This window comes from Empidonax traillii, unplaced genomic scaffold (genome assembly GCF_003031625.1).
Source record: "Empidonax traillii isolate 1590-97213 ecotype Southwest subspecies unplaced genomic scaffold, ASM303162v1 scaffold543:size1229247, whole genome shotgun sequence".
Taxonomy (NCBI): domain Eukaryota; kingdom Metazoa; phylum Chordata; class Aves; order Passeriformes; family Tyrannidae; genus Empidonax; species Empidonax traillii.
In genome coordinates, this window is record NW_020955736.1 from 917,962 (window position 1) to 930,874 (window position 12,913).

Here is a 12,913-nt window from a genome sequence, read left to right on the forward strand (position 1 = left end):
AAAAAAAAAAAAAAAAAAAAAAAAAAAAAAAAAAAAAAAAAAAAAAAAAAAAAAAAAAAAAAAAAAAAAAAAAAAAAAAAAAAAAAAAAAAAAAAAAAAAAAAAAAAAAAAAAAAAAAAAAAAAAAAAAAAAAGGAAGACAAGTAATTACAAAACCCAGTAATCCTATAAATACATTGGCATATGAGGAAATCAAGTAACAATACAGAGGACACAAAACAAAACAAAAAAATAATCACAGGTGAGATTCAAGCTTGCAAATACAATTAACTCCATAGCCATCAACTTCACCCAAGAGCAACTCTATCGTTCCAAGAAAGCCCCTCCAGCCCCCCAGGGAAACCACCTTCCTCCTGGTCGGCCACATTCCATCAGCCCCAGCACAAGGACTCACACAGGAGTTTATTTGCAATTTTCACAACAAGAAACAAGGAAGGGAGGTCAATTTGTACAAACTCTTGCCAGTGCTATGTGGCAAAAAAATTAAAAACATACAAAGAGTAAACAAGTTTAGACCACATGGATAGATTAACAGCTGTTTAAACTCTATAACCACCAGACATCTGTAAAGGAAAACAAAAACTGAAGTGTGGTTATTTGGGCTAAGAAGGCGAGTATTTCATTTTAGGTAAGCTGTCCACTAGAACATCTGGTATCAGCTACTTTTCTCTAAAACAATATGGCAGCTTCTCAATTAGTAAAGTTGCCTCTTAACAATTTTTCCCAATCAACAACTGACAGTAAAAATTTTCCTTTAGAAACCTGACCTTTTAGAACCATTTTTAATGACAGGCATTAGCTGAAACTTGCTTTTCACACTCACTGGTGACTAAAATTCTCAACTGTTTTAGTTCATATAAATTTATTATCTTCTTACAAATGAATGCAGTTTTATCTTCCACAAGTGCTGCTGTTACTTGAACAAAAACTTCTTTGAGTAAGTGAAACTGGAATAAATATTTTTAAAAAATTCTGCAGCAAGAACCTGAGACTTGCAAAAAACCCTTTTATCAGAAACTTGCTACAAAAAATCTGCTACATTTCATTTAATCAAATCTTAAAGTTTGTAACAATTTCCATCAAAATACAAAATGCTGTTAATGTACCAGACACATAAATATCTCAAACAGGTATGATGCTAATAAATACTAAATGAAACATGGAAAAAAATCCCATAATCAAATCTGAGATCAAAGAATCTCATTTAAAATGTGTTTTCTGCTTATTTTTGTTGTTTTTAATCGCACTTTCCCACCTAAAAAACACAGCTTCTGCATGGGTTGCATTTAGGTGTAACTAGACATACATGAACGCTTAAAACCTTTTTCTGCCATTAGCTACGAAGAAAAACAGTGGCATTCGGGGGAGAAAGAGATCCAAGATAGAATGATGTTTAACCATAATGTACAAAGCACTCTGGATCACTGCAGTAGCCCAAGGCCCACGTTCTCTCTCTGCAGCACTACCCTGGGATGAGCCGTAGAGGTGGAGACAAGTCCCTTAGCTTCGGTCTGGACATGGGAGCAGAGTGATTACAGTCCTCCATGAACACTGTTGGTAACTAAAATACAAAAAGCTGAGGTAGCTCAGTATCTCTGCAGTAGTCTGTTTTCTCTAATTAAAAACTAATCACACTGCATTGCATATTTGTGGACAGACACTCCTGCAGCTACGTAGGGACAGTCACAACGAATGGTTTACGATGGGAACACCAGCCAACTGCTCTACAACACTTTCCACATGGGTTCAAAATAAATCAGCCCAGGTAATGTTCTAACTCTGAGCTTGTGATGAAACACAAGGGTTTTTTCCTTGGAATTGCCTAGACTTATTCTCTCCAGTTGCCAGAGAGGAAAGGTGTTGAACTCCACAGTTCAGACCCAGAGAACCCCGGTCTGAACAGATGGATTCCAAAGGATGTGCTCCAATCCCCCAAACAGTAACAATGCTTTGCACGGAACAACTTGTGAAACCTAATGTAAGTTTTATTTTCAACTGAGGTTGGGCTCCAGCATTTGACCAACTCTAGTGTCTTACCTGCACTGCACAGTCCAAGCTATATTACAAACACACAACTTCAGAATGAAACCTGCCAGTATTAACCTTGTTTTCCTTAAAGAACTCACACTGGAAAACAAGGAAATGGTGGGAAAATGCTTCATTTTTAGCAACACAGAAGAGTTTCACTGTGTGACTTGTTTTTAAAACAAATATATACCAATGAAAAAGGAATTTCACCATTTTGGTAAAGTATGTGGCTTTTTCAGTGTGTCTTAGTTTAGTTCTGTAGAGTAAGACAGGCATTATAGAACCATAATACTGGTTGCCATCCAATGAAGAGAATACAATTCATCCTTTTGGAGATCTTCATTCTGCAGACAGCTTTCTAACATTGCCATTTGCTATAATCCAAACAAATTGCTTAGCCTAATCTTTCTCACTTGACTAAAAGGCACATTAAAGGCAGTTCTAGAGAGCCTCATCTTCAAATTACTGTACATCCAGTTACTCAAGATTCCTACCACAACGCATCACTGCCTTCTTTAGAACAGATTTGTTTTGTCCATTACCCCAGAGAAGAGAAAAATTGGAAAAAAAAAAATTAAAAAAAGGTTGCCTGTTTAAAAATATTCAACTTAGATCTGCTCTTTCCAGTCCTCTTGTGTGTGTTGGTCTTCACCTTGCCCGAAGTTTTCCCCAAAGATAAATGCATGTAGAGTGAACAAGAGCAGGAATGAGAACAGTTTCTGTAGCACCAAAAAATCTCCAAGCTGTGGCATTGTATTCTTTATTTATATCAGATACAACTATATGAAGTTCTGTTTGGTTCTTGTAGGCTGGTTGGTTTCAGGTACCTGAGACAATAGCACCAAATTCAACAGAAACAAAAAGAGAGAGCACTTAAGACCAAGGCTCTGCACATACTTGGTGCAAATGGAAACTGAATGGCTCAGAGGGCTGCTCTCCCATGAGCAGTTTGAGAGGATAAACCCACCCATCTTGACAAGTTCACAGGAATGTTTCAAACACATGAACTGTTCTTTCCATCTCCTGCAAGAGACACAGACCATCGATTACACATAAATATACGAAGACAGAAATAAAGTTACATTATGTACTTGTATTTACTTTTTTTTTTAATCTGAACAAATAAATAATTGGAAAATAGACATTTCTGTTTATTAGCTGCTAATATAGTAAAAGAGGAAGCTAATTAAAGATGTATTAATGCAGAAAAGCACTCTACTATGACAGTCCATGAGAAAATCGAAGCTTATTAGGGTCACTTATATAATTAATGTGCTCAACATGTCTTAGGAAAGCATTGCAGTGGCACACTGCATGAATTCAAGTCTTACTGTACACTTATGCTACTGGTGACCCAGCTATAAACACATCTCTGCACAGTTTGGATAATCCAAGTAAAGATCAGTCTCTACATACTCCTGCTGGATAAATGTCTTTTTAATCTACCCAACATTTTGCACAGTTTTTCAACACATTTTAAGGTGAAGATTGCAAAGGAACAGCATGAAAATGGTTTGAAAAGTGTTTTGCAGGAACTCTGAAAAATCCCACACTAAGGCCTTTCCAGGTTTTGTTGTAAATTATTCATGGAGAAAAATATTTAGTGCTCAGTGATCCAACTGGAAACTTGCAATTGTTGTCCTTTTTCTCAGCAGGGCTGGTTATCAGCAAGCTGATCCAAACCCCTCTGCAGATAAACAGTGATGTTGGAGGGAATGCATATCCAGAGTTAGGACCAGACTGTGCCCATGGTGAAATGACCCTTTTCTGAGGAAGTTTCATCAGAAACAATCCCTGGTTTCCAAGTCATTGCTACACTAAACTTCTTTCTGTTTAAAGTCTCAAAGTCTATTTAAAGGTTTTGCCTGGACACCAGTGAATTGAGAAATTAACAGTTCTTGAAAAACCTAAACCTATCTCACAATATTCAGATAACGAATAAAAGCAACTGTACAACATCACCTCTATAAGTTGCGATTTGTCATAGTCTCTACGATGTCTGTAGATGCACTGACTGAGGAGTGAATACAATCTCTCAAGTTGGTCAACAGTCAGGTTGTCACTTTTCTTAACCACCAAATCAAGCAGTTTCTGTTGGAACAACGAAAGGTGAAGAGAGTTTTAATAATCAGTTTTTTATAATCAGTTTTTACAGTGTTTTTAAGGACAAATCAGAAATGCAATCTCTTTCTGAAGCCCTACTTTGAAGAGATACTGCAAGTAAAATGAACCACAGCTGGGTATCAGCAAGTCCGTTGCTTCCATATAGATACTAAAAGGACTTGATGTTTCTCTTCACTTCTCTGCTAGTACCTACACTTTTTTTTTCTCAAGATCTTTTTACTCAGCATAGTTGGGGCAATGTTTTTTTCTGTTTGAATGCCACTTCATCTTATTTCATCTTGGTCAATAAAAACTGCCTTGATAGCTAAAGCAGACATTTTTAACAATTTGCACTGGCAAGAAATTTTAAGTACTCTCAAATGAAAACACACTTGGAATTCCACAAATGTTGGCAAATGGTGCAAAAAAGAAGGGGACAAGGAGGGGGCACATAACACATGTAAAATTGCTCATAAACAAAAGGTGAAAGTATATTACGTAGTAGCAAGGAGTAAAATTTAAGATTGTTTTTTTCCTCTCGTAACAATTCTACGGTTCCAAAGAGATTATCATCTGTACTCCACAGAAAACGGGATCTCAATTTCATAGTAGGTCAAGCTAGTTTTTACAATAGAAGACAGCAAATTTTTTTGTAACTTTGCTTAAAAAGGGACAAAACTGAAAGAAAATTAACCAGCAGTCTACGATACCAAAACATCAGCACAAATTCCAGTTTGCTTTCCAATCCACTAACAGTTCCCTCCACCAAGTAAACATACACAGGAAAGGAAAAGATGATGTTAACTCCTAATTACTAGGCATATTAACTCCTAATAACCAGGCACCCAGCAGCTCCAGGTACCTGGCATGTCCAATTAACACATATGAGTACCTGCAAAAACTGCAATTAAAATAGTGGACTGCTGTGCCATTACTGGATTTGTAAATGTAGTAATGATGGGACAGTCAGGATTCAGCAGTTCTATTAATTTTTCATCCAAAAAACACCGACCAACTAATCATTTGCAGAAGTCACCGTGGCCGTAACACTTGTTTGCAGTCAAAAATAAAGGAAATGCTTCAGAACAGAGAAAGGGAGCATTTTTCATGGAGTTTGTTAACAGTTCAATTTATTTTTTCCGTTCTGTTACCTTTAGTCTGTCATGGTCAACAATTACAGAGGGTAAGGGATCTGATGGTTCCTCTGGGACCTGCTCCAAACTTGTGGGCTTTGACTGTTCCACAGCGACTTTTCGTGTTTTCTTGCTTTTGAATACACCTGTAATTTGAAAAACAATTATCAGCAATGTCAGTCTCACAAAATGAACAGCTTGTTTCTTCACTTCAGTTTGATTTTGCTTGTTTGGTTTGTTGAGTTGTTTTGAATCAACCAAGATTGAGCAGTGCACATTATTCATCAGCTTTGCAGAATTCTGAATGTTTACAGGTGCACAAAACTACAGCTCAGAAAAACACACATGAAACTGGTAATCTTTAAACTGAACTCAGAAGTCCCAAGAGAAAACTGAATGTCACTAAGTTCTCATTATATCATTTCTATTTAACAACAACAAATTAAAAAGTTTCTACGAGAAGTTCAAATACTAAGCTAATGCTGAAAAATCTTTCTGCTTAAGTGAAACAAATCCTCATTTTTCTCTCCAAAGCATCCCATGTCTTCCTCACCACAGTAATTCTAACATCTGCTTTACTTCAGAAACCTCATGCTTTTGTGACACATTCCTGTTTTTTTCCACCTCCATGTTCAAGATATTGTCCAATCCTGTTGCAGAGAATAAAGTGCTTTTATATCTCCTGATTCTCTCCCTACATTCATTCACTATTTTTCTCCTCCTCAGCTATTTAAAAAGCCTTTTCTTTTGAGGACCCCACTAATAACTATCCTAAAGTACACAAAATTCAACTGCCAAATTTAGAAATGTAAAGGCTGTTAACACATGGTACTCTTCCTGTGATATTCTTAGGACCTTTCTTGTACTACTCTCCTTACCCTTAGAGAAAACACGTATGTACAAACACAGTCAACATTCAGACCGTGATATTCTCAAAATTCAGATCTATCATTAAAGCTCATTTACTTTGTAAATCTCAGCACTAACTTTTGAAGTAAAGATTTCATCCTCTTAGATAATTCTGAAAAGCTCATTAAAAAGGCAGTCATGCATAAGGCTTTTATTTCTGTTCCCTGAGGAAACCACGTCTCTTGTCTTCAAAGGACGTGGCCCCTTCTTTTATGCACCACCAGGATTTCCCTTCTATCCTTCTGCTGCACTGTTACTGTGCTGAGACTCCAAAGCCAGATACCTTCCCCAACAGATAAACAACAGTTTATCTGGTTTTTTCTATGACTTAAACTTTTACTCTCGTTTTTGCAATGAACAAATGTTTTTAAAGGAATATATTATGTATTTCTATGGTTTTTCATCCAATGCCAGCCAATGATACTTTTATGATAAATCTCTAAACAAGTCAAAACTTATCATGTAAATCAAAATATGAATCAGACAGAATACACAGACTAAAAGCTGTATCATATATTTATCTCCATTTATAATATTTTTTAATATTTAATTATTTTAATGTTATCTCAGTATTTACAGTACTGCTCACAGAGCCTACAAAAATAAACCAGAATAGTGTTAGTATGAAGATACACTTACTTGCCTAAGATAAAAATATAGGAAGTCAAGAGTGGATTTCTAATTTTTTTTGTGTGGAATTAAATGTTGTAAGCACGCTAAGAGAGTTTCAAATAAATAGTCAGCAGTTCATAAAATACTGCTATATATAGTACAAACTGTAACATATCACAATGAAAAATATACACATTAACTTAGACACTAATATTAAGACAGAAACATTGAAAACAAGTTATACCTTCTTTATCTGCTTCAGCATCTTTAGTTTCCATGTCTGTGCTCTGTAGTGTTTTCTCATTATTGCTGCAATGTGGTAACTCATCTTTCACTAGATCACTTCCTTGACTTTCACTGGAAGCTTCCATCTTCTCCTTTGGCTGATCTTCAGATAAAGATTTTTGCTTGTTACTATCACTGTTGTCACAGGGTGAAACAGCATCAAGTGATTCCATTTTGCCATTATGACAGGCTGGAACAGGTACACCTTCGGAGCTGGGTACAGATGTCTCTCCATTCACACAGTCCCCTTTAGACGTAGAGTCCTTCCTTAAATCCTTTTCAGTACCCAGGGTAACACTGTCAGTTATTAACAGGGATTCATTTGAGCTCTCTTCTTCTGTGGATGCAAAATTGTTTTCCTTTGCTGATGTCCCATTGTTAAGCCTCTGCTCTGCATCTATATCCATAATATCACAGGATGATTCATCATTTGTCATAGAGAGGTCTCCTGTTTCCTCTCCATTCTCCTCAATGCAGTCAGTGCTGATCTCTAGCTCTCCATTTTCCAGCAGTTTACTGTCCTCACCGTGATTTTCATCATCAGCAAACTTTGCATCATCTTCATCTTTCTTTAAATTATTGACCTTCCTCTTCTTAATAATGCCTTTGCCCCACTGCGAGCGCCGTCTCGATTTCCTCCTTATTCGAACTGAATTACAGTGGGAAAAAAAAAACCAAAACCTTTTAGATGCAAAAGTACCCCCCAGTAAAGATATCAAGATATTAAAATATGTTGCTGGGTGTGAAGAAAATGTGTTCACACTTCAAAGAAAAAGCTGTCTCTTGATTTCAATGTGAGAAAAGTAGAGATACCAAGGGCTTTTAGAAATATGAGTGGACACTCAGTCATGTACACAATTCCTAAACTGTGGAAACAAGATATCCCTAAAAATGTATTTTATTCATTAAGTATAATATACTACAAATATATAAATTTTGCCTATAAATATATACATTTGTAGGTAAAACACTGAAAGAAACAGCTAAGCAATGATGTAGAAATCATTCTCATTTGGGTAATGCAGACTCTAAAGACAGTTATTCTCATTTTCCCTTTTTAGGTCCTCATCGATTTAAAATCATTATACAACAAGCAAGAAGTGCAAAATATGGATTCATAGAATAATTCCGCTTGGAAGGGACACAAGGAAGTCTCTACTCCAACCTACTACTCCACCCAGGGTCAGCTGTGAGGCCAGACCAAGTTGCCCAGGGTTTTACCCAGCCAAGCGTTAAAAACCTCCACGGGTGCAAGACTCAAGGACCTTCATGAGCATCCACAGGGATGTGGAACTGCCGTAAGAGCGAAAAGGCTTTTTGACTTGTATGACCTCTTATTCTCATTTATGTCCACTGCCAAGTCAAAGGCATCTTCACTGTTTAAATCAGCTAAATCTCCTCAATCTCACATCCATCCCCACCTCTGTACTCAAGATCACTGCATTGACAAAATGCGGTTTTTAAAAAAAATCTCACAAACGCCTCATTTATACAACGAGCCTGTAAGCAGAAGAGGAAACAGTGCTCCTTAAACTAAACCCCACCAACCCTGCCTTCCCTCCATATTGTGCAACTCAACTTGAAGCACCATGGGCATGTGACAATTTTTTCAGTATTTTTGCATCCTTATTTGTTCATTATTTCTTATTTCTTAACTATATTCTATGCCTATGAAAAATTACATAATACACTGCTTTTCAGAAAGGGCATTTTATTTTATTAATCCATCTGCAGTGAGATACAACTAAGGTACCAATCTAAAAACACACTTTGGGGCACTTTTGCAATATGATTAGCAAATGTAGAAGGAAGACCATTCAAACCTAACGCTATTGTCAACATCCTTTTCAAGAGCACTAAAAAGACACAGCTCAGAAGACCAACAAAAATGCTGGGAAAAACTGAAGCTTCTACATTCAAATTCAAGCAATGATGAAAACTGCTCATATTTTTGCAAAGCTGCTGAACTTGTGACCAGGTGACTATAAATGAAAGTCACAGCCAACAGTTACCAGAGATGGACAAATTACCTTCCATTTCAAAATGCACTGTTATGTTAAGCACCTCCATAATGTTCTTTATATTCGTAACTTGCTTTGATTTATGGAGTATTAAGTTCTGGATCTGTGTCTGCCAACCTCCCACTGAGTTACAAAGATTTTGCTTTGAAGATACAAGCACTGTGCAGCTACAAGTGCTGAGAATTAATTCACAGGCGCTCAGAGAAGCACAGCTGTACTTCAGAACTTGCTTCCCACAAGTGTGTATGCAGGTAGTTTCACCACTGCATTAGGAATAAACCTTAACCTTTCAGCTTTAAAGCTATCTAAAGATACAATCACACTGCAACAGGAACAGTCTCACTTGGAATGTGCATTTATTTCTACAAATAATCCTTATGAAGAACTGCAAATTTTGAGGGGAGGGAAAAAAGGAACCTTTCTCCAGCTATTTTCAAGGTTTGGCAGTGGCTTCTACAGTCAGTGTCACTGTTTTATTGACAACAAACTGCAACCCACTCATAAAACTTTTCAGGAGTTCATGTATTTTTTTCCCTAGATTGTACAAGAGATTTTCATTAACAACTGAAGCAGCAAATCTCAAACTAAACAGGGAGATGTAAACTTATGACAAAATAAACTCCCCTCTCTGGCAATGGGCTTAGCCTCAGTTCATCTCCAAAGATGGGTAAATAACACATAGAAGGGGAGTAAAAGTCTTTTAAAGGAAATCTAGTATGTCCTGAAATGTATAAATTAATAGTTGAAATTTTTAAAGATACACTGATTTTGGTTCTTTAAGTGGACTTTGCTGTAAGTCAGGTAGACATATCAGCTATAATGTCAACTATATTTGACATTTTTTATATCAGTAAACTGTACTTTAAATATTTTAATGGTGCATCTCTTCTGTTCACCCTTTGAGTCCCACCTGGGATGAGGACCTATAATTTGCCTGACCACGTAAGTACATTCCCAAAATTCTTAAGTGAGAGAAATCACGTTAAAGCAAAATGGAATTAATCCTTGTATTACACATCTTATTAAATTTCAAGTCTGCCTAAATGACAGTCAGCAAGTCCCGCTCACTCACTGTCTCCTGCATACTTTTCAAACATACATTGTGCGTGTTGTTTATTACTGCTATTTTTAATCAGGACAAAGCAACCACAAAAAAGTGCTGCAGCAACGTCTTTTGGGCTGAGAGAGGAAATTCTGGCTCCAGATCCTTAGCAACCAAAGCATTGTTACACGGATTTTTCTTCTCTACACACAGCCAAGCCTCTAAAACAGTGGAAAAGCTGAGCAAGAAATACTACATTTACAAACAAAACCCACCACCAGTCTGTCTTTCTGTCCTGCCCAATTCCTGTAGGTAAGGGAATGGTACAAGTAGGGGAAGTGTTTAATGGGCCAGAGAACCACGGGATCAATTGCAGACAATAACACCAGCTTGCATAATCGAGACTGCTTCCCTTTGTTTTTACTGGAAAGAAAAAGGCACTACTGCAAGAATATCATGGACCTGAGGAGCTGCTTTATGAGGCAGGAAAAAGTAAAATTTACGTCTGCATCCTGCAGGACAATAGAATATGACTCAAAAAAGAAGGAGCTACCAAAGGATAAAACTGATGCAAAACTAAAAGGCTAATGGGTAGGAACTATCGAGTTAATGGACTGCTGCTAAAAAAAAAGCAACTTAAACTGGGGTCTCATCTTTGCTACTTTAATGTTTATATTTTAGAATACTGAACTTTCAAGAGTAGAATGCCAGTCGTTTTATTTTCTAGTCAATATGATTCATGACATACTATCAGTTTCCTATGGGTAACAGAATAGGACAGTTATTTACAGAAGAAAAACTTTGAGTGAACTTCATTAAAAAAACGAACTGAGTACAGACAATTGCAAGTTAATGCCTTAACACCTTTTCAATTACTCCTTTTAAAACTACTCATCTGAAATCTCCCCATTGATACCCACTCTTCTGGCAGTTTTTGTGCCAGAGGCAGTAAAAATACTATTGTCAGAGGAATCCTGCTTTATAGAACTGAGTTTCTATAACTCAAACTATTATAATACCAATTATTCACACATGAATACATTCACTTGCCTTCTGAATTTCTCAACTCTTCACTCTATAATCTTCACATAACCTCTACAGATTTGCCAAGGGGATCCTCACTTCAGCTCTAGCTTCCTTCTGGTTTGCTTTTTTGTAAATCACTACTCGGAATTTTTAATGACAATAAATACCTGTCTGACCAAAACTCACACAAAACCAAACTTTACCTGCTCCCTTTTTTTTTTTCCTAAGCTGCACAATCCATGCAGACAGCACTTTTTAAAAGTGCTATGTAATACAATGCAATTAATCACTGAATACAAATTTACTCTACATTTTGTTAAGCAGTAAGGTTTCTCAGTCCTTCCATTCTAAGTTGAGTTACCCTGAAAGTCTGAAAGATCCATAAACAAGGCAGACAGCATTTCCCTCAGTAATGATTAAAAAAGAAAACTCTGTATTGTCTTTACTTCAGAAGGACTAGTCCTCTAGGTGAAGTTAAGAAAAATGAAACCTTTTCAAGGACTTTTTGAATGAAGACTTTTAGAAAGTCTGCATTCTTGCCCACTCAAGTGCTGCTTGGAGATTGTCAAGTCAGATACACCAAGTAATGACATCTTCTGGTGAAATAAGCACCAACCCTGTCCAGAGCAGAGCACAGCCCTTGGCTACTAAAGAACAATTATAGTAAAAAGTAAAACCCTAAACAATATGAAACAAACAAACAAACAAAAAAATCCAACTCCTTTCCACATTCCTGAAATATTTCTGCAAGATCTAATTGTAACTATGACCTTTCTGTCTAGTATGGTCTGAAGAAAAAAGATCTCAGAAACATGGGTTGATTGGTACAGAAGCTTCAGAGTTGAGGATGCACTGTTGCTGTCCCCCAAATTGAGCACAACAGTGACAGAACTGAAGACTATACAGAAATAAAGTTAGCTGTTGGAAAAGAAAGCAGATATAATTAGAAGATTCAAAGACTGTCAATTATTAACAAGCAAGTCTGCTTCCCTTAATGTGGAACTCTAATGAGATGTAGCAACAAAAGCAGAGATGTTTCTCTTGAAATTCCTGTAGTTTGACTACTACAGTACAGAAAGTGCAGCACAGCATTCAGAGGCTAACAAGTTCACTTTATGCTGCAGAAAAGACCCTTACATGCCTCTGCACTGCTTAAAATCCATCAGAGAATGTGAGTGCTCTATCATTAAATGATAATACTGACATCCATCAAACAGTAAATTCTCTGTTGTTACTTTATTTCATGAAGAATTCCTGGGGATTAAAATCCAAAGAAGATTCTTATGGCAAGCAAGATCACCACAAATCTAGACTTTTTGTCTGCAGTATCAAGATCCACTTAAAGCAATGCACATTTTAGGTTTTTCTTCCATGATCAAAACCCTTAAGTCCTTTTTGATGTCTTGTGTGTAAAGTAACTCAAAGCCTTGAGAAAGCACTTACTATCAGCAACTTATGCTCTTTTATGCAGCATCCAGGATATCTATGTACTTGCCACAGCAATTTAGCTGCCTCCAGTAGCTCCACATTCCTTACCAAGGGGCACCAAATAGTCCACTTGAAAGTCTCTGGAGTTTCCACTCACAAAGTCCCAAACTGCAGTCAGAGATAAGCGGCAAGAAAGAACAGAGCACAGTTCCGCAGTGGCTTAAAAAGCAAAATGAAGTGCCAGCTTCCACTAACAGACAAAGCCATTCCTCCTCCAAAGCCAGCTACAGCATTTGCACTACCTCATTTGTGCCGGCACCACTGTTC

The 12,913-nt window shown here is 36.9% G+C and overlaps 1 protein-coding gene across 3 annotated transcripts in view; it reads right to left on the bottom strand.

Moving 5' to 3' along the window:
* Window positions 1–1,815: 1,815 nt before the first annotated feature.
* The window catches only part of ATAD2B (ATPase family AAA domain containing 2B), a 72,932-nt gene continuing 61,834 nt past the window's right edge, over window positions 1,816–12,913 (bottom strand). For 2 of the 3 annotated variants that reach the window (XM_027897476.1, XM_027897474.1), the window contains exons 25-28: window positions 7,029–7,718; window positions 5,282–5,409; window positions 3,990–4,118; window positions 1,816–3,050 (exon numbers count right to left, since the gene is read on the bottom strand). In XM_027897476.1, coding sequence (XP_027753277.1) covers window positions 3,009–3,050; window positions 3,990–4,118; window positions 5,282–5,409; window positions 7,029–7,718 — 989 coding nt within the window. In that variant the 3' untranslated portion in view covers window positions 1,816–3,008. Of the gene's footprint in view, window positions 3,051–3,989; window positions 4,119–5,281; window positions 5,410–7,025; window positions 7,719–12,913 lie in introns of all 3 variants that reach the window. The other variant, XM_027897475.1, reaches the window with a different exon arrangement.